This window comes from Rhamphochromis sp. 'chilingali' (genome assembly GCF_963969265.1).
Source record: "Rhamphochromis sp. 'chilingali' genome assembly, chromosome: 11".
Taxonomy (NCBI): domain Eukaryota; kingdom Metazoa; phylum Chordata; class Actinopteri; order Cichliformes; family Cichlidae; genus Rhamphochromis; species Rhamphochromis sp. 'chilingali'.
Window position 1 is genome coordinate 32375591 of NC_137938.1, and position 23947 is coordinate 32399537.

The window sequence follows — 23947 nt, forward strand, 5'->3', positions numbered from 1 at the left end:
ATTGTGCAGCCATGCTGAAGAATTATTTCATCCATAGTGTTCTCTAACTTGTCTGAAGACAACAGTTGGCTAGCTTTGTTAGATAACAGCCACAAAGGACCACTCCAACACTTTGCTGCCGTACAAAAATGAAACAAAGCCAAACTGTTACACAACCACAAAGGGAAAAAGGGATTAAGCTGTGCATACTAACATTTTTGATGTTCTTCTATTCTCACAGGTGTAAGCGAATGATTGCTGCTCTAAATGAATGTTAGCTGTTGAAAGCGTTTCCTTCCAAGAACATTTTCTGAGTTGTTCTGTTTAACAGTTGTCAGTTACTGTTCAGTAACTTTTAATTTTTTTTCTTGTTTCTTGTCAGAAATCATTTTTTTATCTCTCAAGATAATGTGTCTTGTTAGGTGTCTTTTCACATATTCCATTGCCTCCACTTCCATGCCGTGATCTTGCTGGAAGTGGAGGCCCAGTTCTGAAATGTTGACAATCCCACCAGCATGGATGATGACGTAGATGTAGTTGTTTCTGGTTCTGTAAGCTGTCCTATGCAAGCACACAAGGAATTGGTGGTTTTCAATTAGGTAAAATTTATTTCCGTTGCATTTACTAATAGTCTGCAAACCAATCTGCCCCCAAATCAAACCATTTGTCAGATAGTGTGTTTTCCTTGTGCCATCAAAACAGCTCTGAACACTCAGGACATGGACAGACCTCTACAGATGTCCTGCGGTGCCTAGCACTGGAAAAATATAGACCCTTTAGATGTAGAGGAGGGTAACCTCAGAAGATCTACATTTTTTTCAACAAATCTGCACAAGGACAGGGATGTACACAGGTCAAGGCAAACTGCCAAGGGTGACACAACTGGTTATTAGGCTTAGGGGACAATTACCTTTTCACAAAGGTTTGGATAGCTTTTTTTCCTCCTTACTAAATGATATAATCATTTAAAAGCTGCACTTTGTATCTATGTGGGTCATCTTTGTCTAATATTAAAATCTATTTGATGATTTGAAACGTGACAAAAATACAAAAAAAAAGGAATGAGGATGGAGGCAAATACTTAGTAACTGAATGTGACAGCACTTTTTATAAAGAGTAGCAAGTGCCTAGGATTAGAAAGAAAGCATTATACTGACTGTACCATATTCTCTTTTGCAAAAAAGTAAATCATGCTATTAATGAATCCTGTCTCAATTTAGTGCACCTCATCTGAAAGAGACATCTGCCTACCACTTGAGTGTCTGTGCTCTCTGGACATGATAAAAACATTTTTGTGGCTTCATGAAATGCCTCAAAAATCCCCTAGTTAAAGTTAACTTTCGACGATGAACTTGTGTTGGCATAATGTGCGCTTACAGTGATTCATCCTTCACAAAGTCATGAATTCCCTCCTCGTGGGTGTTTATGTTTCATAAACACGTTCTGTATCGGTGCCCTGTTGTATGCAACCGTGTCGCATGGGTCATCCATTGCTTTTGCTCGAGGCCCTACTATCTCTAGTCTGGCTAGCTGAAGAGTCCTGATAAGGGAGATAAGTTATCTAATGATAACTAGAGCCTCCTACGTATCGCCTGAGAGCCCCCACACACCTCAATTATGTAAAACCTTGGTAGGAAAGCACGTGGGCCTTTTAAAATCTCCAAATGTGTCCGTGTCCACCCATTTTAATATAATCCACAACCATTTAACTGTTATTTTAATAATCACTGGGTCTAATCCTCTATATTGTGAAATGGTGTCTTAATGTGGGTGCTATGGTAAAAAACAGTCTGCAACATCTGACAGACAGAGGCTGCATGGCTATTGAAACCATAGCAACACCAGTCAAACTGGGGCTTCGCTAGTCGCACTTAGAAAACATCAGACGTATTTTGGAAATCACAGGGGGCCCATGCAAACATGTTTGGCGCCTGCAGTCCCACAGTCTTCTGACTTTTCGTCCTCCTCCATCAGCCCTTTTTGTTAATATCCCTGGCTTCACCATTTCTCCTCTTCCTCATCCTTCCTCTCTGTTTTGCTGTCCCTATAATCTCTGTCCATCTTTCTCCCTCCCTCCTCTCTCACAGGCCCCTGATTTATCCATCCATGTCTCCTTGCCTTTCCGCCTTCATCTATCTGTCCATCTCGCTCTCCCTTCTGTGTTCATTTTTTACCTGCCTTGGCTGAAATGTGCTTGGTCATTTTGTGTCTTTTTCACTGTCTCCTGTTCCCTTATCTTGTTTAATAACCTTGTGCCAAAATGTTATGTGTCTGAGATGCTGCCAGAAACCCAGATGACCTAACTTGACTTGCCTCAGCTTTTCTGTCCTTAACCTATCTTTCTCCTTATGTCCTTATATCTCTTCGGTCCCTCTTTATTTAGTCCTCCCTCATCTTTACAATGTCCTCTTTGCCTGCTTTGTTCATCTTCCCATCATGCCACTTTCCCTCTTTTATCTCACCATTATGTCTGTATTCACTCCACTTTGCCTCAATATCCTTTATCTGTCTTTTCTACTGACTCCTTACTCTCTCACACTGTCCTTACGCTTCCCTGTTCTTAACTGTCTGGATTCCTCTATCCTTCACAGTCTTTCTCTTTCCGTCCTCACTCCCATCCATCCACCTGTAGCAGTACGTTCAGCTCAGTGTTCCTGGGATCCATCATGTCGAGCTCGCTGTGAGAGAGGACATTTGCACCGCACCCCAGCAGGAGCTCGGCCAGCTCCCTGTGGCCGTGCGGAGCCTCCCAGTGCAGTGCCGTCGTTTTCAGCACGTCTTCGGTGTTGATGCTCTGACGCTGTTCTGTACAGAGGCACACAGTGCCCTCTGGTGGTAAGAAAATGAAAAACACAACAGAGGGCAGAAGAAGAATGAAGAGAACGTGAGAACAACTGTAGATAACCACATATGAAGACAGGTGTTTTCTGCACAGGGTGACGTTACTGAAAACCATGCAAGATGGTTACAGATTACTATTATTTATTATTTTTAAAATGTGTGTTTTTCTTTTTTGTCATGTCAAAAAACGGGTGAGGCGGGTTTGCAGCTTAGCTATATATATATAAATTCCCCTATTGTCTCTGTGGGCGGTCAATCCTTCCATCACGGGTCCTCTACCAGAGGCCTGGGAGCTTCTTGAGGGTCCTGTGCAGTATCTTTTTTTTATTTTTTTTATTTCATTTTTATTTCAAACATTTCAAACATGTGTATCTTAGCTGTTCCCAGGATTGCGCTCTTCTGGACAGAGATCACCGATGTTGTTCCTGGGATCTGCTGGAGCCACTCGCCTAGCTTGGGAGTCACAGCACCTAGAACTCCGATTACCACTGGGACCACCGTTACCTTCACTCTCCACATCTTCTCGAGCTCTTGTCTGAGCCACTGGTACTTCTCCAGCTTCTCGTGTTCCTTCTTCCTGATGCTACATCTATCACTACAGCCACCTTGTCTACCACCACTATCTCCAGTTGGTTAGCCACCACCGTTTTGTCCGTCTGTATCTGGAAGTCCCACAGGATCTTAGCTCAGTCAGTCAACACTACCCTAGGGGGTGTGTTCCATTTAGACCTCGAGACTTCCAGGTCATACTCAGCACAGATACTTCTGTATACTATGCCGGGCGCTTGGTTATGGCGTTCCATGTATGCCCTGCTTGCTAGCATCTTGGAAGCTTGCTGTTATGTGCTGGATTGTCTCAGGGGCATCTCTACACAGCCTGTACCTGGGGTCTTGCCTGGTGTGATAGATCCCAGCCTCTGTGGATCTTGTGCTCAGCTTCTGTGCTGCCATGATTAGAGCCTGTGTGCTGTCTTTCAGTCCAGCTTTGTCCAGCCACTAGTGGGACTTCTGGATGTCAGCCACTTCCTCTATCTATCTATCTATCTATCTATCTATCTATCTATCTATCTATCTATCTATCTATCTATCTATCTATCTATCTATCTATCTATCTATCTATCTATCTATCTATCTATCTATCTATCTATCTATCTATCTATCTATCTATCTATCTACCTACCTACCTACCTACCTACCTACCTACCTACCTACCTACCTACACTGAGTGCACCTTCACTGATCTAATAAGTACTTCAAGGCTGGTAGCTGCTATAATGTAGGTAAATATTTGTGTAGAACCTAAGCCGGAGTAATTTCTATGATTTATACACTGTCATTCCACTTTCAGTAATATTTTGTTGAATTACCACTCCAAAAGAACTTCTGTCATCTTATAACTGAACTCCTGTCACCATCTAGATCTCAGATTTACCATAAACATAACCTACAGGCTAAAAAAAAAAAGCCCTCTTGCATAAGTTTTTCTTTTTCATGTAATTACAAGAAGGAAATGATGTATGAGTTTGTCACAGACTAGGGAGTTTCCAGCTCTCTCTCATACACTGCCGCAAATATGACAGCTTATCAGCCAAAGCTGACACTCCACGGTAACAGAAATGTAAATGATCATAACTTTCACTCACACAGTCGGCTTTACTTTAGGAGAGGAGATGGGTCTGCCCCGTTTCATTAGCAGCAGTCCTTTAATTCATAAATATAAATGATCCCGGATGTGGCTGTTTTAAAAAGATAAAAAGGTGAAAGCTCCAATTTCTCCACTTATTTTAAAATGCAGAGATCGTGTGAACATGCAATAAATACACAGCGCCTTCAAAAACTGCCACTAGTTCCCAGAAAAACCTTTTTAACAGGTGACGCTGTTTACTGTTTAGAACTTCATTGCCAGTTTGCATAATTTTAACTCTAATGTCTGTAAAGACAAAACAATCAGTGTTCCATGGAGGTAGACGAGTATGCACATGCATCTTATTATGGATTAGGCTAAATATTATTCCATAATTAATCTGTAACAGCTGCCCCAGGCTGTGACCCAGTTGTTTTTAGAACTCTGACATTATGATCCCCAGCATCTGCAGCCCAATATGCACTACTGTTCTCTCCAGGAGAATCATTCACTCATTGGTGAAGTGCTGAAAATAAAATAACCAATAGGCTGCTCAACATTTAAAAAAGAGTATCATGGTAAACCATTCCTTAACAAATAATCCTTATGGTTTAATTAAACAATTAGTTTAAAGACATGAGTGTGCAGTTGTAGTTTTTAATTTACTGTAATAAATTAAAAACTAAGAAGTTAAAAACTATGACCACATTAACCAATTAGCTTTACATAATATAAATATATTATTAAAAAAAGATTTGATTTAGGTTAAAGTTTTAAAAGTATAACAAAAACATTTCACTCTTGCTATGGCGATTTGTATCTTTCTCATTTCTTCTGACACAAGAAAATCAATTATATTGGGTTCACTTTTTTCCTATAAAATATTTAGTTGTAAATGTTTTAAATTTGTGGCTGTATAATAAAATTATACGTTAGCTACTTTCCAGTGTGATTTATATCCTAAGTCTAGTTTCTTCAGGAACTACATTTCCCAGAAACGCTCACAAGCATATCGAAGGCCTACGTCACGTGTGTTTCCAGTTTCCGGTTGAAGTGTAAATGGATACATGACACAGTTGTTTGGGGGGGAAAAGCTATCTTCAGGAAAACCGTTAACGTCCACAAATTCGTCAGCGGGATTTTGACATCGCACCGACTGAGAGCTCCGTGTAGATTCGGCCGCGATGGAGGCGGTCCCCCGGATGCCGATGATCTGGCTGGATCTGAAAGAGGCTGGGGAGTTCCAGTTCAGCCCGTCCGTGAGGCAGGTGAGCTGGGTGGGGAGTGGAGCAACAGGGCTGAGGTCGAAAGTCAATTAAACAAGGATTATGAACGAAGGGATAACCTTGTCAAGTGGATACCGCTAGCCATAACTCAAAGCAACAGTTGTCGCTACCTGTCGAGGGTAAAAGATTTTTCCAGAACGGGTAGCTGACGTGCTAGCAAAGGTCTGTGTCAGGCAAACCCCTCCTGCTCACTGCCTTTGTTTGCTAACGTTAGCAAGCTGCTTGCTAGCTGGTAATAAGCTAAAAACTCAAGTTGATATTTAGCTTTCAGCTAAGTGGCTAGCTTTGTAGGAATCGATCAAAATACTGCCAACGCGAAAGGCATATGTGAGTATTTCTAGGACTCCTACGCCTCGAGTCAGCCTTCCGACATGAGAATAATAAACAATGATCTCATTGTCACATGCACCTGAGCGAGCGGAGCAGTTTGTACTATTCAAACTATCAGCCTGCTTAATAATAAACACGGGTTTACATAAGCTTCTATAACGAAATACACAGGGAAAGTTGTCACTAAACCTGTGACGCTACTTCTTACCTTAACCGTAAGAAAGATGGGCTATCCTGTTATGTAGCGCATGTTAAAAACAAATAAAGGCATTTAAAAACAGAAACAAACAAAATTGTAGAGGACAAATATGGAAGATAATAACTCTTTAAAAAATAGGAAAAAAGAAAGAGTTTCGGGCCCTTTTTTTTTTTTGGTGCTTTCAAATCCATTCTGGGAGAAAACCTTGTTTATGTGAGCGTCCAAGCTTTATTTTTCCCATTGGGCGTTAGAAGAGCCTATTCCTGTATGGTGTCAAAAAGGGATTTCGCTCTTAGCTTGAAAAAAAGAAAATTAAATATTAACGGATTTTTTTTTAGGCCTGCTGCTTCCAAAACTCATCTGGGATATTTAAACTCCAGATCATTTGACTGCTTATTAAAGCTGGTATCATCTTTATCTGGTGACTCATTTGTCTTCCCTAACTTCTTCCTCGTGCACGTAAAAGGACTTTGTCCTCATGACTAAATACAATAATCAGAGGGGTTATATGGTTGGTTTGGTTTGTTTGTTAGCAAATCGTTATGGCACAGAGAACAAAATTGCACTTGTGGGATCATAGTTTCACAAATGTATTTCAGATTTATCTAAGCAAATTCGAGAGATGTTATCTTGATGTTTCCACAAAAATGTCACAAACTGATCTGGATCCAGACATCCTTTTAGGTCCAAGGATTCAGTTCATACATGGTGTGGAGTATATTTTTAGCCACTGTGGAGGTGGAGATGCAGTTTCAGACTTTCTTATTAGTAATTCTTTTTGGTAATAGGAAGATTTATTTTGATTTAATTTAACGACAGAGTGTTTTCTTAAAAAATACTAAGAATGATTATTTTATTATTTTTATTGGCCTTAAAAGTGTAGCCTTTAAATAAGGGGTAGTCGATCAGAACAACATTATTTTAAAATGTATCTAAAATACCAACATTTTCTCTGTTTACCCCAAACTAATGCACAACAGCACATATTTGGCCTGAAGGAGTAACAACGTGACTGTGCCTGTCTTCTTGCTTTGTCATTGTGACCTTTCCATGATTGAATTAAAATTGAAACAAAAGCACTAGTAGAAGAATGAGTATCTGCAGGGCTGTTTACCTCCTGACCTGACAATTACGGTAGTAGCTTAAAGCTTATTGTAGTGCTTATGGGGGACAGTGTGAGTCCTGGCAAAGCATGATGGGAAGTCTTGAAGCTCCAAGAGTCTAAATGCTTGGCTTATGCTCAAGACTAAAGATTAACATAATGAGTTATGAGCCCCAGTTCAAAGACATTTGAATTTTTTTTTCTAAAGAATTTAACCCTCAGTATTAGAGATGATATTTTATTTCTTTATTAGGATTTAACCCTTCATTTAATTTGGTTTTTACCTGAGTTTCAGCAGCACATTCACCTACTTCTTGCTTCTGCTTCTTTTTCTCTAGTTCATCTTGAAGAACTATGGAGAGAATCCGGACAACTACAACGAACAGCTGAAGAAACTGGAGACGCTGCGGCAGGTGAGCACTGTGTCAAAGTATTCTCAGTCAGATTTCTGTGACTCGGACTTGTCCATCGTTATGTGGGTTGCTATTGAATATAGTGGAATTCACTTTTAGGCATCTCCTTGTACCTGAAATTAAGTGTTCCCAACTTCCAGGCATAGTTCACATACGGCTATGAGTCCTTACTGGGATATTGCCGGGGTTATAGTGTTTGTTGCAGGACGCCGTGTTCTGTTGACAGTTCTTCTTTCCCACCATTGCTAAGTGCTTCTTCACAGGGGATCTTTTGATTATTGGGATTCTCTCTCTAACACTGCAAGGTGTATACTGTTCACTATAAAGCACCTTGAAAGGACTGTGTAAATAAAATTGTGATGAATAAACTTGGTTATCACGTAAAGTCATTAATATTTAACCTTAACACTGACAATCCCAACCAGATAGTAAAAGAAACCTCCATCCAGTGCATCACAACTACAAACTGTCTGTTTTGTGATGAGGTTAAGATCATCATGTATAGTCATATGTGTGCAGTTTTACATTAATAGTAGTATTTCCATGTGGACAGGGATTTTCAATACAAAACATTCTGATACAAGTTATCAATCATATCATAATGAGGCCTTTTGAAGTGTTGCCAAGGAAAATGATAAATTCTGAGCATTAAGCACTGAAACCCATTGTTACATAATTCATCGCTGGGCTGGGTCACAGCGTCTTTGCAAGAGTAATGATTTTTGTAGCTGATTAAACACAACAGAAACACAATGTTTGTGTCTGCTTCGCAGAGCGCAGTGAATGTGACGAGGGATTTCGAGGGATGCAGCACACTGAGGAAGTACTTTGGCCAGCTGCATTATCTGCAGAGCCGGGTGCCCATGGGAACCGGCCAGGAGGCTGCAGTACCCATCTCATGGTAATAACACACAGGAATCCACAGAAACTGTATGGAGTGTTTACACATACCCATCCAACTGCAGTCTGTACTGCTGAACACCAGAGAAGCTTATTTTAGAGACACACTCACTGCAGCTTGCTCGTAGAGAGCAGTGTCAGCACACTGGCTTAGTTGCTGAATGTTGGGATGTGGATAGAATGAATGAACTGACATTAGGCGTGCGAACCTGTACTGCTAAATTCTAATTTAGACTTAATTCAACTGCATTTAATTAATGCAGTCCTTCAGTGTTTTTTCTGTAGTGTCTATGAATACAGTGTCATTCTAATACTATGGTTTAGAAATCAATAATATATGATATTGTTCAGGCATTTGATTCTCTTTAAAAATACTTTTCTATTTTCTTTGGAAAACAGGACTGAAATTTTCTCTGGAAAAACAGTCACCCATGATGACATCAGCTATGAGCAAGCCTGCATCCTGTACAATCTGGGTGAGTCACTTAGAGTCAATAATAGTAATAAACTGTAACAGTTAAACACATCTGAACATGTCAGTTTAAAAAAACAAAACAAAAAATGAAAAACATGAAAGCAATTGATTGGAACGTCCGATGCTGTCTTGCTCAGTACTGTAGTATTTGTTAAATTATATTTTAATCAGATGGAGCTTCATCCATGAGGGTGTTTGTTATTAAGGGAAAAGAAATCCAAAGCTACATGGCCCTGTGGGAAAAAGTGATTACCCCCAATACATAATAACTTAGCACCAACAACTACAATTTAGCGTTTGCAATAACTCACAATGAGTCTTTTACAACACTGTCGAAGCATCTTTGGAGAATTGTTGTAATTCAGACACATTGGAGGGTTTTCAAGCATGAAGTGCCTTTTCAATGTCGTGCCACAACATCACAGTCAGATTCAGGTCAGGACTTTGACTAGGCCACTCCAAAGTCTTCATTTTGGTTTTTCTTTCAAGTCATTCAGAAACAAACTTGCTGATATGTTTTGGATCATTGTCCTGCTGCAAAAGCCAAGTGCGCTTCAGCTAGAGGTCACAAACAGATGGCTTGACATTCTCCTTCAGGATTTTTTGGTAGACAGCAGAATTCATTATATTTTTTGTCTGCTCCACTTTGTCAGGCAGGGCCTACTTAAGTGATGTCTTGACTGAGAACAGGTGTGGCAGGCGAAACTCAGCTTTCCAAAGAGTTGGGAGTTCGCCTTGTAATCGGAAGGTTGCCGGTTCGAGCCCCCGCTTGGACAATCTCGGTCGTTGTGTCCTTGGGCAAGACACTTCACCCGTTGCCTACTGGTGGTGGTCAGAGGGCCCGGTGGCGCCAGTGTTCGGCAGCCTCGCCTCTGTCAGTGCGCCCAAGGGCAGCTGTGGCTACAATGTAGCTTGCCATCACCAGTGTGTCAATGTGTGTGTGAATGGGTGGATGACAGGATGTGTAAAGCGCTTTGGGGTCCTTAGGGACTAGTAAAGCGCTATACAAATACAGGCCATTTACCATTTTAATTTATGTCATAACATAATAACTTAATAATAAACACCTTCATTTAGAAACTGCATTTTGTGTTTACTTGTGTTAGCTTTGACTTGTGTTATTTCAGAATTCTATGGTTGACACAAACAATCGCTTTTTCTTCAGGGTGTTGGAGATTTTCAGAAGTTAATGTTAAATATGTACATGAAACCCCTCAGTACCATATTGTATATGCTGTAGGGGCATGCCACTATTGAGCGTGTCACACAAATCACTTCCTTTAAAGAACAATGCGGAGAAATTCAGATAATTTTCAGCTTAAATGCCAATTATTTACTGAATGTGAACAACAAAACCTACAAATTCCACCAAACTTATCTGTGGATTGTCTGCAGGGGCCTTGCACTCCATGTTGGGAGCCATGGACAACAGGGTATCTGAGGAGGTAAGAGAGACACATACATGGGCGCAGAGTAATTCTGGCCATTTTGTTTGCTCACACAGTCCCACTGACTCTTTCTGTTTCATTTTTAGGGGATGAAGGTGTCCTGCACTCATTTCCAGTGCTCAGCAGGAGCCTTCTCCTACCTGAGAGACCATTTCAGCCACAACTTCAGTGTGGATATGAGCCACCAGATTCTGAACCTCAACATCAACCTTATGCTGGTAGATTACACACCTACATGCGCATGCATAGATTAAAATACACACACACACACAAAACAAATGAGTGTCCTTAACCTTGGTCCCTCTCGCAGGGCCAGGCTCAGGAATGTCTTCTGGAGAAGTCCATGTTGGACAACAGGAAGAGTTTCCTGGTTGCTCGCATAAGTGCTCAGGTTGACTTCTTACCATTAAATATGAATCATATAGTCATCATTAATTTTAATATTAAATGCTAATAACTGCGGCCCTGTTGCTACAGGTGGTGGATTACTACAAAGAAGCGTGCAGGGCTCTGGAGAACTCGGAGACGGCTTCCATGCTGGGAAAGATCCAGAAAGACTGGAAGAAACTGGTTCAGATGAAGATTTATTACTTTGCTTCTATCGCGCATGTGAGTGTTTATGGGGCAAATTAGTTCCCTACATGTATGCACTTGTTTGTGTGTGCTGAGTTTGGTCTCAGTAATTGCTTTCGCTTCTCTCAACAGCTTCATATGGGAAAACAGGCAGAGGAGCAGCAGAAGTATGGAGAACGGGTAGGACCAACACACAGATGCATTATTTATTTTCCACTGTCAGGGTGCTGTGGTTTATATTTGTGCAGTCATATTTTGCTGCATTGCTACTGATATGATTAAAAATCCCACGAGAGGAATTAGTGCTGATATAATTTTAAAATTTTCCCATTTTCTAATGTTATTAATACATTTAATTGTCTAACAGTTCAACTGAAATAAAGACAAACAAGTATTTTTTCTTTAACTAGATTAGAAAGGGTATTTTTGTCTTATAATCTCTACTAATGCACATGTATTGCTCAAATTGAGGGTTTCCAGCTGATCATTTTCCTTACAGCCACATCAACATAGTGAGTCCGCTGTGGTCTGATCTTTCGCCTAAGTTGGTTTTTCCTGGTTAGCACACGTATGGAAGCCCACCTGGTGCTGCAAATCTTTGAGTGGCGAGCTGGTTCAGTGGTTAGCAATGTTGCCTGAACGCAGGAAGGTCCTGGGTTCATATCAAACGGGGCTTTTCTGTGTGGTGTTTTCCTGTTCACCATATGCCTGTATGAATTTCTTCTGAACACTGTGGCTTCCTCCCACATTCAACGAACTCTTATTTGGTTGTTGGTGATTTTAAAGTGGTTAAAGTGCACACAGCTCATAGTGCTTTGAGTGGCAAGAACTCTAAAAATGCCAGCTCGTCATCGCTTAAAAAACTGTTGTTTTGCATTTCTTGAAATACACTCTTTGACCTTTTTTTTTAACATGTCTGTATGCTGCGTATAAAGCTGGGCTAGTATGCAGCTGAACTAGCCTAACTGTAAAGACAGTGACGTGACATTTTTTTCCACTGTTCTCAGGAGGTAATAGGATATTCTTTATCTTAATCTTAGTAAGAATGTGAAAATGAGAAAATATCACACTATTAACAAACCAATACCTATGACTAACATTTGGTTTGTGGGGGTTGGTGGCGGCACATTAGAGCACAGTGGTTATGTTACCTCATAGATTTATTTATGTTTAAAAACAAATATGTAAGAATGAAGACTCTTCCTGTCTTACTGGCATCCTGCCACCAGGAACTAGTGACATTAGTGACATGTACCCTTTCCTGACATCCTGGGAAACTGGAAAGAAACTCTTTCCTTCTTGGTACTAATAAGGGAATAGTTTCTTTTAATCTGAATTAAACATGACGTTTGAGTGTCACAATGGTTAGTTTTATTTTAAATTTTAGAGGTAAAACTGTTTCAGTTAGTTTGACCAGTTTCTTAGTTAGTTTTGTTGAGTCATGTTTATTTTTCTGTCGGTTAAATGGCTTAAATGCTCATTTTCCCCCACAGTTGGCTTACCTGCAGAGCTCCTTGGACAAACTCAATGAAGCCGTCAAACTAGCAAAGGTACTACTTCTCTCTACCTTCCCAGCAATCCATGCTTAGGTCGTTTTAGTGTGACTTGAACTTTCTTTGAACTGTTTTCACACTTGAACTTCAAATGTTTTTGGGAGAATCAAATTTTCTGAAGTTGTCTTTGCAGACATGCATCATACAGATGCATAGACCTCCTATTACTGGAAACACACTCTGTGATTTAGAAAAAAGATGTTCAATCACTCGTTCTGAATTCTCCTTTTATCCTACTACAACCAGGGACAACCTGACAGCGTGCAAGAGGCCCTGAAGTTCACCATGGATGTTATCGGTGGAAAGTGAGCAAAAACTCTTAGTTAACAGTTACGGCCACTTCATGATCATCAGCGGTTTTTGAGCTTTTTTTTTCTTTGACCTTGCAGGTTTAACTCTGCCAAAAAGGACAATGATTTCATTTATCATGAGACTGTTCCGTCTCTGGAGACTCTAGCCTCTGTAAAAGGTAACAGGAAGCATCAGTATGTTTCGCTCAGTCAGTACATGCAAAGCTGGTTTTGCATATAGGGTGTTGCAAATATGTATACACTGTGTATGAATATGTTTTTGTATATCTTCCTTCATTTTTATCCTGGTGTCGTGCCTTTGTTTTCTGTTTTCCTTGGATATAATTATTTTAATCATCAAGTTTCACTAAGTAAAATTCATGGATTTTAATGTATATGTCGTTTCTAAAGTAGTTTTGCATGTCATGTTATGCTTGGCCAACAGTAATGCACAGTCAAAGCTAATATTAGCCAGTTTTTATATTTAAATGCAAAAGTTGACAACCATTTATTCTAGATTAGGCCCTTTTTGAGAAATAAGCCGTCAATTAATTGAATTATGTTCAGTTCAGTTCAATTTTATTTATATAGCACAAATTCACAAACGGTCATCTCAGGGTGCTCTTATTGTAGGGAGAAGATCCCACAATTTTAGAAAGAAACTTCAACAATTAGAAAACCCCCTATGGGGGGAAAACTCGCCGGAAGTAACCTCCAGCAGAACCAATCATCTGCTGCGACCAGTTTGAGGTGATAGGAAAGAGCAGAAAGCAGAGAGAGACAGAATGAAAGTTTAATAACTACTAATGACTAAATGCAATAAAGTGATGTTTTGAGGGCAGAACATGATTCTCTGTTTTGAAACAGACCAGTGGCCAAGCAGTTTTTTCAAATTACGTTGGGGTATCAGTCTACTTTATTGACTGATTAAACTGCTTTTTCTTGGTTGGTTAATTTTCCCATAACCAAAGTAAGTGATTTACTCTGTCATAATACTGCAGACATTCTTAAATATTCAGATTTGAGATGTTACCAAAGATTTTTTTTTTGTGAATATTTTTATTTCATTAAGACAAACTTATGTTTGTTGAATCAAGTTGCCCCACGTTTGGGATGTAAGAGTAAAATTAGGTACAAGTGATGCTAAAAAGTAAAATGACAGTAGTCTCTTCTTTTGAATGCATTTGGTTACATGCTCTCCTTTTATGCTCATCTGCGCTTTTACATAAATGTTTTTTGTCTTTCTAGGTGCTCCTCTGGTGAAAGCTCTGCCGGTCAATCCCACCGACCCGACTGTCACTGGACCAGACCTTTTTGCCAAACTGGTGCCCATGGCTGCCCACGAAGCCTCTTCTTTGTACAGGTAGGCTCCCTCTGTGGATGTCAAGTTCATCCTAGAAATGGGAAAATATCCGCAATCATATTTTAGTACGTTATTCATCTTCATTTTTATATCTTATGTATTTTTTTTTCAGTGAAGAAAAGGCCAAGCTGTTGAGGGATGTGATGGCTAAGATTGAAAGCAAGAATGAAACACTAGAGTGAGTATGATGTGTCATTAATTTTGCATTCAAGTGGTAAACGAACTAAGGCTTACTCAATATCTCTCTTTCCCCCAGTTGAATTTTAAATAAGAACCAATCTTGGTACAGCAAAACTTTTAATCTATACCCACATTAAATACTAAAGTACTTAAAATACTAGGGTTTTGTTTTAAAGATTCTGTTGCAGTATTAGGTAACTGTTATTGCCTCCTCCTTCTACAGGCAGTTCATGGACTCTCTAGGCTTGGAGCCAGAGTCTGTAGACAACCTCGATATGTACAACCACCTTCCTCCAGTCCTGATGGAGAAGTGCGCTGCCCTCAGCGTCCGTCCTGACACCGTCAAGAGCCTCATTCAGTCCATGCAAGGTGAGTGCCACAGGCAAGCACAGCAGACCTAACAATTGCAGTTGCTATCTTTTATTATGAGAGTGCACAGAGGTTACACAGTGAAGACGCAAAACCCTCGAATTTCAACAGCTGGAATTGTTTTTCCCAGCTACAGCAGCTGGTGCTCAATAATTTAATCAAACACTTTGATTTAGAAAAGCTACATTCTTATGAAACAGTTGTCTCCTAATTGAAGCAATTGAGTGAGTAGGTCATCCGATGACAAACAGCGAAATTGTGGGTCATTATTAATAATTTGCTGTCCCTACAGCAAATTATTTAAGTGAAAGCTCTTCATTAAATCCAAAGCTGAATTGAAGATTATTTCATGTCACAACATTAAAATATTGCTGACCTTTAACTGTCCTAGCGAGTGGTGTGTGTGTCCATAATAGTTTGCACAAATATGCATGTACAAAATTAAGCATGCATGATCTCTTGATAACTAAAAGCCACATTTCCCCCCCAAATTTTTGCAATATTTTCATGACTATTCATGTCCTCTCCTGCACAGTGCTCTCTGGTGTCTTTACTGATGTGGAGTCTTCACTGAAAGAGATCAGAGATGTGCTAGAGGTGGATGAAGCAGGTGAGCGAGCCCTCCAGGAAGTTGGTGGCCCTGCTGTGGGTGAGTTGCACCCAGCTGCCCAGGGCCAGGCTCTGGCTGAAATCCGCAGAGACCTTGAGAAGTATATGGAGGCTCATGAGAAGGCCAGTTTTACCAACACGGAGCTCCACCGGGCCATGAACCTGCACATCAGCAATCTGCGTCTGTTGGGGGGGCCACTGGATAGTCTGAGAGAAGCCCTGCCACGGCCACAGCTGAGTGAAGGTGAGGGCTTTTTGATAATGAGAGGTTACTGTAATTTTGCAAGGTTTAGTAGAGCAGATAAAGTCATTAGGGTCATTTAAAGTCACCCAAGATTTTCTGCTCTTCAAAGTTAAAAAGTTTAGATAATTACTATAAATATGAAACCTAGTTGTATATTACTTTTATTGTAGCATTACAGTCAGGGCTGCGCATTAATGAATAATGGAAAGTCTTAAGATTTAGGTCAAATGACAAAATCCAGTATATGTTTTAATATGTTTTAGTAGCTAATTTTTTTTATTAGTTTAAATCAGTAAGCCAGCTGACTGTCCAGTGACTAAGGAATTATTTTCTCTTAAAAAAAATGCCGGAAAATAGTGAGCAATGTCTTATTTGATACCCTACAGCTTAATTGTTTATTTTTTAACTGGTCAAACTGTGAATATGATTTTGTTTGAGTTGTGAATATAAACACATACGGTACATGCACCTGTGTCTGTGCAGAGGAAGTAGCAGGTCTGCAGTGCATGAAGCGGATCCTGGGAAAGGTGCAGGAGATGAGGGAACAGAGAAGCTCTTTGGAAAAACAGCTACGTGACCTCATCCAGCAGGATGACATCACATCCACCCTCGTCACTACGGAGCGAGCAGACATGAAGGTGTTTGGCAAAACACATTTGCAACCACGTTACACTGTTATTTGTTTAAGTTGCTAAATAAATGCTGTCGTGAGAGACTTATTAACTTGTGTCTCTCCAGCACATATTTGAGGAGCAGCTGAAGAAGTACGAACAAGTAAAGGTATACATCGACCAGAACCTCGCAGCGCAGGAAAACATCTTGAAGGCTTTAACCGAAGCCAATGTTCAATACGCTTCTGTTCGGAAAAGCCTGACCCAGACTGAGCAGCAGTGGAACACAACTATCCAGGGACTGGTGGGCTCATATGAAGCCTACGAGGACCTGATGAAGAAATCACAGGAGGGAAAAGAGTTCTACGATGACCTGGAAGCTAAAGCATCACGTCTACTGGAGAGGGCAAAGGCCCTGTGTCAGACCAGGGCAGAGGAAAGGAAGCCCATACTCGAAAAGTAAGGAAGACATTAGAATAATATTTTAAAGCTTTTTGAGTACTTTAATTATAGTCAACAAATCACTAGTACTTCATGTAGTAGTAACTTATAACTACTTGTAAAAGACAAATGCTATCCACATTTGTGATTTTTCATGCTGTCCTCTTTGTGTTGGCCGTTCCTCAGAGAGACCCAGAAAAAGCCACCAGCGAGGCCGACGGCAGCTAAGCCGTCCCTTAAGCCAAAGGATGTTGACTCCACCTCTTCTGGCCTAGAGGATCCAGAACTGGCCCAGATCAATGCGGCCATCTTGGCCTTGGGAGGTGACCTGCCTGAGGATCTCCGCAGCCTGCCTCCTGATATTCCTTCCCTCCCTCGCACTGCAGCACATCTGCCGGGTCCTGATGCCTACATGCAACCTGGTGCTAACTTGGGTGGCACCTCTCTGCCTTGGCCGGCTGCTTCAGCTGCTGGTCTTCCATGCTTCCCTGCTAACCTGCCACCTCCAGAACTCCTGGCACGGATTGCTCAGTTTCCTACTGCAGGGACTCATGCAGCACAGGGACCCCTGCCACGTGGGCCCCTACCACAGATGACTCCACAGAGGCCTCCACAAATGCCACCCCAGGCAGGGCTCCCTAGCTATCGGCCTCCCCCTCCTCAAGCTCCCCAACCTGGCCATGTTGCCCCTGTCCCTGTTCGACCTTCAACCACCACGGTGGACAGCATCCAGGCACCTATACCCAGCTACACCCCCACACAACACCACCCTGTCCCACCTGCAGCCTCAGCTGGTTACACTGTGCCTCCACAGATAGGGGCATACCCCCAGTTTGTTCCCCAACCGACAGGTCCCATTCCGGGTATAGGCCAGACTCCCCAGTCCCAACAGCAGAAGCATCCACAGCAGTACCCCCAGCCAATTGGACAACCACTCCCTCAGGGGTACCAGCCTGGACCAAGGGCTGTTCCTGGCTCTCATCCTCTTCAAAACCAACAAACCTACCCACATCCATATATGCCCCAACAGCCTGGTGTTCCTCCCCAGTACCAGCAGGCATTTCCAGGTCAGCTACAGTCACAACAAAATGGCTTTCAGGCGAAGCCTCCAAGAGGCCAAGGCTACCAGACTCCACAGGGCTATATTCAACACCCTCAAATGATGCCAGGCTCCATGCCAAGGCCACCTCAGATTACACACCCACCAGGACCCCCAGCTTCTCAAGCAGCACCCCCTGTATCTCAACCCTACCCACCCCATTCCAACCAACAGATGCCCCAAGCACTCCCTCATCAACACATGCTACCACAGCACCAACAGGTCTCCATGCCCCCCGGTGCCCAGCAGATACCGCCTCACCCACAGATGCAAATACCAGGTGGTCCCAGAGCACCAGCACCCCCCACAAGTCAGCCGATGCCTCCGGTTTCACAAAACTACATGCCCTCAACGAGCCAACCCATTCACTCTGCAATGCACCCACAGATGCCTCCTGTTTCACAACCCCATATGGTTCCTGGTCCTCAGGGCCACTTGCCAAGGGGGCCTATGCCTCAAATGCCCTCCAATACACTACCCCCACAGCACCACCATCACCCTGGACAGCCTCCCATGCCAAATATGCCGCAGCAGCCCATGCGGATGCCCAACCAACCCCAATCTCAGCTGCCTCATCCTGGGGGCGTATGCTACCCTGGAGCAGCGCCAATGATGCCTCAGCAGCCTCTGGCACCACAGCCTGCTGCTCCGCAACAACCTCAGGCTCCTCTTTCTATGACACATCCACAGCCTTCAGCTATGTATTCTCCAGCTCCAGGACCTAATGTACCTTCAAGTACCCCACAGCCACCCACTGCCATAGGCCCACATGGTATACATGCCCCACCTACTCAGCACATGATTCAGCCCACTCCTGGAGGCCCTATAGTATCACAGCCACCCAACAGTATCCCACCTTCCCCTTCCCCTTCTCCCTCCCCTGCACCCTCTCCAGGTCCGTCTTCTCTAGGTCTGAACCCTCAGCAGAGGCCCGCTCCAACCCCGACTCCTGGAGGCACAGCCCAATCGACTCTTCCCTCTCCCTCTGCTGTTTCTTCCTCCACTTCCCTGTTTGAACGACAGAACTCAAGCACAGATGACCTCCTGTCCTCAAGTCCAGAGAGCCAACCGGGAGGCACCAAGGCCCCCACTAATGTTCTCCAACCCACCAAAGCTGACCCTCAGGATGGGGAGCGTAGAAAGAAAAGCTCCCAGGGAGTTCTCTTGATCCAGGGTGACCCATACCAAGCCCCAGAGCGTGTCGCCCACCTTCACAGTGAACTAGAACGTTACAGAGCCCAAGTAGATTCCCTGGAGAACCCCTCAGAGAATGAGGGAGGGCTTTCTGTGCTGGATGCCCGCTGGAAAGAGCTACAGGACCAGCAGGAGAAAGATGCTCGCCAGCTTTCCATTGCTATTGCCCGCTGCTACACCATGAAGAACCGTCATCAGGACGTAATGCCCTATGACATAAACCGTGTGGTGCTACAGTCAGGGAAAGATGACTACATTAACGCTAGCTATGTGGAAGACCTGTCACCATACTGCCCACGCCTTATTGCCACGCAGGCTCCGCTCACCGGCACAGCAGCAGATTTCTGGCTGATGGTGTATGAGCAGAAAGTGTCACTGATTGTTATGCTGGTTTCGGAGCAGGAGCTGGAAAAGGTACAGAGTTTAGTTTGCACAGTGGAAGTATATAATCTGTACATTACTATTTTTCAGTAGTGTGTAAAAATGTTTTTTACAAGAGAACTTAAAGTTTTTTGTGTTTGTTTTTTGTTTTTTTTGTTTTCTCAAATAAATTAAGCTACACATCATTAAATTAATTTACTTTGTTGTTTGTGTGTTTAACATCTTTCCATATCCTCACAGGGAAAGGTTTGGCGTTACTTCCCAACGGAGCGTGGCCAGCAACTCTCTCAGGGACCAATAACACTCAGCCTAACAACACAGAAGATGACACCAACACACGTGGAGCGCATGATCAGTCTGCAGTACCGTGACCAAAGCCTAAAGCGGACTGTTGTCCATCTCCAGTTTACTTCCTGGCCAGAGCTGTAAGTCATCTCTTTATATTAAAAACTGTAGATAAAGACTTTTCTTAGTCAGCCTGGCAGTGCAACGTAAGTACATCAAATATTATTTCTTAATATCCCATTAGGGGCCTTCCTGATAGCAAGAGCAATCTGCTGCGGTTCATCCAAGAGGTTCATGGACACTACTTTCACCAGAGACCCTTACATACACCTGTTGTTGTGCACTGCAGGTGAGCGTATTTCTGTGGCTGTCCATTCCATTTACATACAGGGAATTTCTTCAATGCATGTAAATGCTCCTGGCCCTCCGGGTCATAGCCTTCAAGTGTAGACAACACATAACACACGTGTACTGTTTTTGCTTCCTGCTGATAAAAGACCAACTAAGTTTTGATCCTTGTTATTCATTTTAGCATCTCAGTTGTTGTTAATCAGTCTGTACACTTTTTGTCTCAGCTCGGGTGTTGGACGCACTGGCGCCTTCTGTCTGCTGTATGCAGCTGTTCAGGAGCTGGAGGCAGGAAATGGGATCCCAGACCTTCCACTGCTGGTGAAGAAGATGAGACAACAGAGGAAGAACATGCTACAGGAGAAGGTAAGAAAGAGATGGGACTCTGATGTTGTGTTTAGGATTGATCTTTGTTGTCGCAGGTTTAAAGTTGCAATACGCAAAAATGTACATATAGACAACAGAAAAAGCTGATTGTACATTTCAAGGAGTTTAAAACCTAAATTTTAATTAAGCATTATGAAATAAATGAAGAGTTGCACAGAACACTTTGCAAAGTGCTGCTCAAAAATCCTAAATGTAGAAATATGTGACTATGCTGACAAAGTACATCATGAATCAGGCACTGCTGATGAATAGCTCTTCATATAGTACACACTTTATATCATCTTTCGGTCTGCCTCCAGCTCCACCTGAAGTTTTGCTATGAGGCTGTTTTGAAGCACGCCGAGCAGGTTCTTCAGCGCCACGGCATCACGACCGCCACCTGCAGCAAGAACACTAACTCTGCAGCCACAAAGGTTTGTCATTCTTCTTATACTGTCCTTTCAAATAAGTTCAACTGGTTAGTGGCTCACAAAGCACCATAAAGGGAAAGATATGTTGCTGCTGATTAATAATCCTTTGAAAAACCATAGCCACGCAGCTTGTAGGTGACAGAATGTCACATACATATATTTACTGGAGCCAATTTTGTTCAGTGTTGTGAGCTATGCAGTCAAAACTTTACTCACCTCTATTGTAGATTTCTAGACATGGACTTCTGAAATGGTTCTTAAAACAAATCCCTAGCATCTCACATCTAATTGCACAACTTTAATCTGACTGTAACCCTCTAATTGTTTACAGTTTTGCACTCCTGATTGTTCCCAATGAATTGAGAGTTCTGGTTAGTTGAGGTACTGAAGGTATTTGTTTTTTTTTCTCTGCATCACTTCTTTCATTTGTATTTCTTAAACACCTCTCTCTGTTTTTCTGAAGCCTTACCCGAGACAGGAATCTCAGCAGGATATTGTCCTCGGCGGTGACATGCCCATCAGCTCCATTCAAGCCACCATCGCTAAACTAAGCATCCGGCCTCCAAGTACCACAGATGCAGGCATGGAGGCTGAGGAGCAGGTCGGCCCTCTCTTACCTGCTCTTGACTCACTGGGGGACATCCAGCAGCTCCAGGATCTCTGTCCTGCCACAGATCCACAGCCCCCATCCTCCTTAAGCCCGCCTCTCACTTCGCCCACTGCCTCTCCTCCACCACCCAACGGGCTTGATGCCGTTTCCCCTTCTTCTCTGCCAGCACCCAACCATCAGCCAGTCCCAGAGGCTCCGCCCAGTGTTCCTCCTGCTTCCTCTGCACCGGCTCCTTCATCTCTGGAGCTCCTGGCCTCGCTGACGCCTGAAGCCTTCTCCATGGACGGGGTGGGTCGAGGGAAACAGCGGGTGACTAAACAAAGCTTTCTGCAGCCGGCAGAAGGCCAGGGTCTCCACGGAACTCGAGGGGACGAAGGAGACGACCCGCTCAGTAGCCTGGATCCCCTCTGGAGCCTCAGCAAGCGTTGAGATGAAACTATAGATTTCTGCTTTTCACCTACTCTACCACCAGGTGTCAGTGATGGCCTATAGCGCTTTCTAATCCTGCTTTAAAAAGAAGGAAAACAAAACAAATTGGCTTGGAGATATTTTAGTGGTTGATTACCAAGATGTGCCTAGTGGCAGATTGTAAGGGTTCAGTTTTGAAGATTGAAATGTGTACTTTGCACTGCTTTAGGGGTGTGAGGCTTGAAACTAAAAACACTTGCTTCTCCTTCAATCACTGATGGCTTCTGGGACCAGAACACTATGCACTCGTTGGTATTATCTTCATTCTTTGCTGCTTTTCTTTTTACGTGTGTGGTGGATGGAAGCATGTCTGCTCTTCCAGCACCAAACCTGCGCTCATCTTATAAAAAAAAAAAAATCCCAGCATGCACTCCACTTCACAGGCACCTCACTGTTGGTCATCAAAGCATCGCCAAGGGTGTGACATCGCTTGGCCGCTCTGTGATTATTTAATGGCTGGAATAAAAGATGAAGTTGCAGGCATGTGGAGGCACTCCCAACTCAATCAGTGCGTACAGTTCAGTTTTTATGTTAACAGAGGAGCATACAAATCAGCACGTCTTAACAAGTTGATTATTTTTCTTTGTAACACTGTAAATATCTTAAACCTAGAATATTACAAAAATTGTCCTTCTGGAATTAAAAAAAAGATACTAATCATTCATTATTGTAAAATCTGAAATAAATCCAGTAGACAGTCAACCTTTGTGGTATCAAAGCCTCTTTATTTGAAAATTAGTACAAAGTTTTGCGCTGTTACAAAATAGTAAACAAGTTACTACAGCCTGCGTAGATTGTAGCCAGCCAATGAGGGGAGAAGGCTGGAGTGGATGGGGGGGGAGGAAAACACCTGGGGATTACATTTGTTTATGTGCTGCGATGCTTTTTACAGCAATCTAAACAAAAAAAATATTAAGTAAGAAATGTTACACTGATTTGTATTTGCAGCTGGAGGAGGATCAAACAAGACCCACAACATCTCTGCCATTCATTGTGAGGATGCAGCTAAAGATTTATTTTAACCTAAATGATTAAAAAGGTCGCTGCTGCATCCACAAATTCTTGATATGGTGCCGTGACGGCTGAAACGAGACGGAAAGGTATGAAGCGATCTAAAATTAAAGGCATAGTTCATCTTTATAAACAGAAACATTCAGAAAAAGCAGTGACTCAACTCAATCACCACACCAACCCACCTTCCCATCCTTCAGCTTTAAAAGAATAGTTTGACATTTTGGAAAATGTGTGTACGCGCTTACTGGCAGAGGAAACTGATGCTGCCACAAAGTTTTCGTTTGAGTAACACGGCACAAGTTCTCGTCTTTCTTATATATAATTTCTCGACCTTTTGACTTTGATATTTAGTAAACACTGTTAAAGGAAACTGTTTATGTGCAGATAAACTAAGGCATGAGAGAATCAGGGTCACATTTCTGAGGAACTGTGCCTGCAACACTACACTTGGCGATTTCTCACCGTTTTAGAAATGTAAGATTTCTGTTTTACAACACTAAAATATCCTCAGCATAGAGCCCCTGTGATCACAGAATAGCACAACGATAAAACGGCTGTTTTAGCTCTGACAATTTCTTTGAATATAGATTGTAATTCCTTGACATCTCAGTGCTGCAGTTTTCAGACCAACTTCTCAGCAAGCAGAGTTAACTGGAGTTGCTAACCCAGTCACTGTGTACATTCGGCAGTATTTAACTCTGCAAGAAAGCAAATACAGGTTCCCAAAATATCAAACTTGAGCTTTAATTCACATTTCTAGAAAACACATGTGAAACTGAAATCTTAAAAAAAACAAAACATTCCCCCATTTCTAAAGCTTTCAACTAAACAAAAACCACAAAGCTAATAAAACAGCCACAGCAGCAAGATCACATTACTGGCCTCTGTGATGGAGGTGCCATTTGTCTCAGAAGTTGAAAT

General features: G+C 42.4%; 1 protein-coding gene across 2 annotated transcripts; it reads left to right on the forward strand.

Moving 5' to 3' along the window:
* Nucleotides 1-5477: 5477 nt before the first annotated feature.
* ptpn23a (protein tyrosine phosphatase, non-receptor type 23, a) lies at nucleotides 5478-23836 on the forward strand. Of its 2 annotated transcripts, none has more exons than XM_080897422.1 (24): nucleotides 5478-5712; nucleotides 7700-7774; nucleotides 8548-8675; nucleotides 9074-9150; nucleotides 10545-10594; nucleotides 10684-10815; nucleotides 10908-10988; nucleotides 11075-11206; nucleotides 11303-11350; nucleotides 12664-12720; nucleotides 12970-13028; nucleotides 13113-13192; nucleotides 14262-14376; nucleotides 14489-14554; nucleotides 14780-14925; nucleotides 15461-15778; nucleotides 16262-16416; nucleotides 16517-16848; nucleotides 17017-19537; nucleotides 19745-19929; nucleotides 20034-20138; nucleotides 20365-20503; nucleotides 20824-20937; nucleotides 21398-23836. In XM_080897422.1, the coding sequence occupies exons 1-24, from the start codon at nucleotides 5629-5631 to the stop codon at nucleotides 21971-21973; spliced, it is 5775 nt and encodes a 1924-aa protein (XP_080753548.1). In that variant the 5' UTR covers nucleotides 5478-5628; the 3' UTR covers nucleotides 21974-23836. The 2 variants fall into 2 exon arrangements, with proteins under 2 accessions (XP_080753548.1, XP_080753549.1); XM_080897423.1 differs by having other exon boundaries at nucleotides 5478-5708.
* The last annotated feature ends 111 nt before the right edge of the window (nucleotides 23837-23947 follow it).

What these genes read in the sequence shown, in the direction of transcription:
- ptpn23a (XM_080897422.1), top strand. Translation starts at nt 5,629, where the DNA reads ATGGAGGCGGTCCCCCGGATGCCGATGATCTGGCTGGATCTGAAAGAG. An exon ending in AACTGGAGACGCTGCGGCAG is followed by an intron (nt 7,775 to 8,547) that starts GTGAGCACTGTG and finishes TCTGCTTCGCAG; the next exon opens with AGCGCAGTGAATGTGACGAG. An exon ending in CTAACTCTGCAGCCACAAAG is followed by an intron (nt 20,938 to 21,397) that starts GTTTGTCATTCT and finishes GTTTTTCTGAAG; the next exon opens with CCTTACCCGAGACAGGAATC.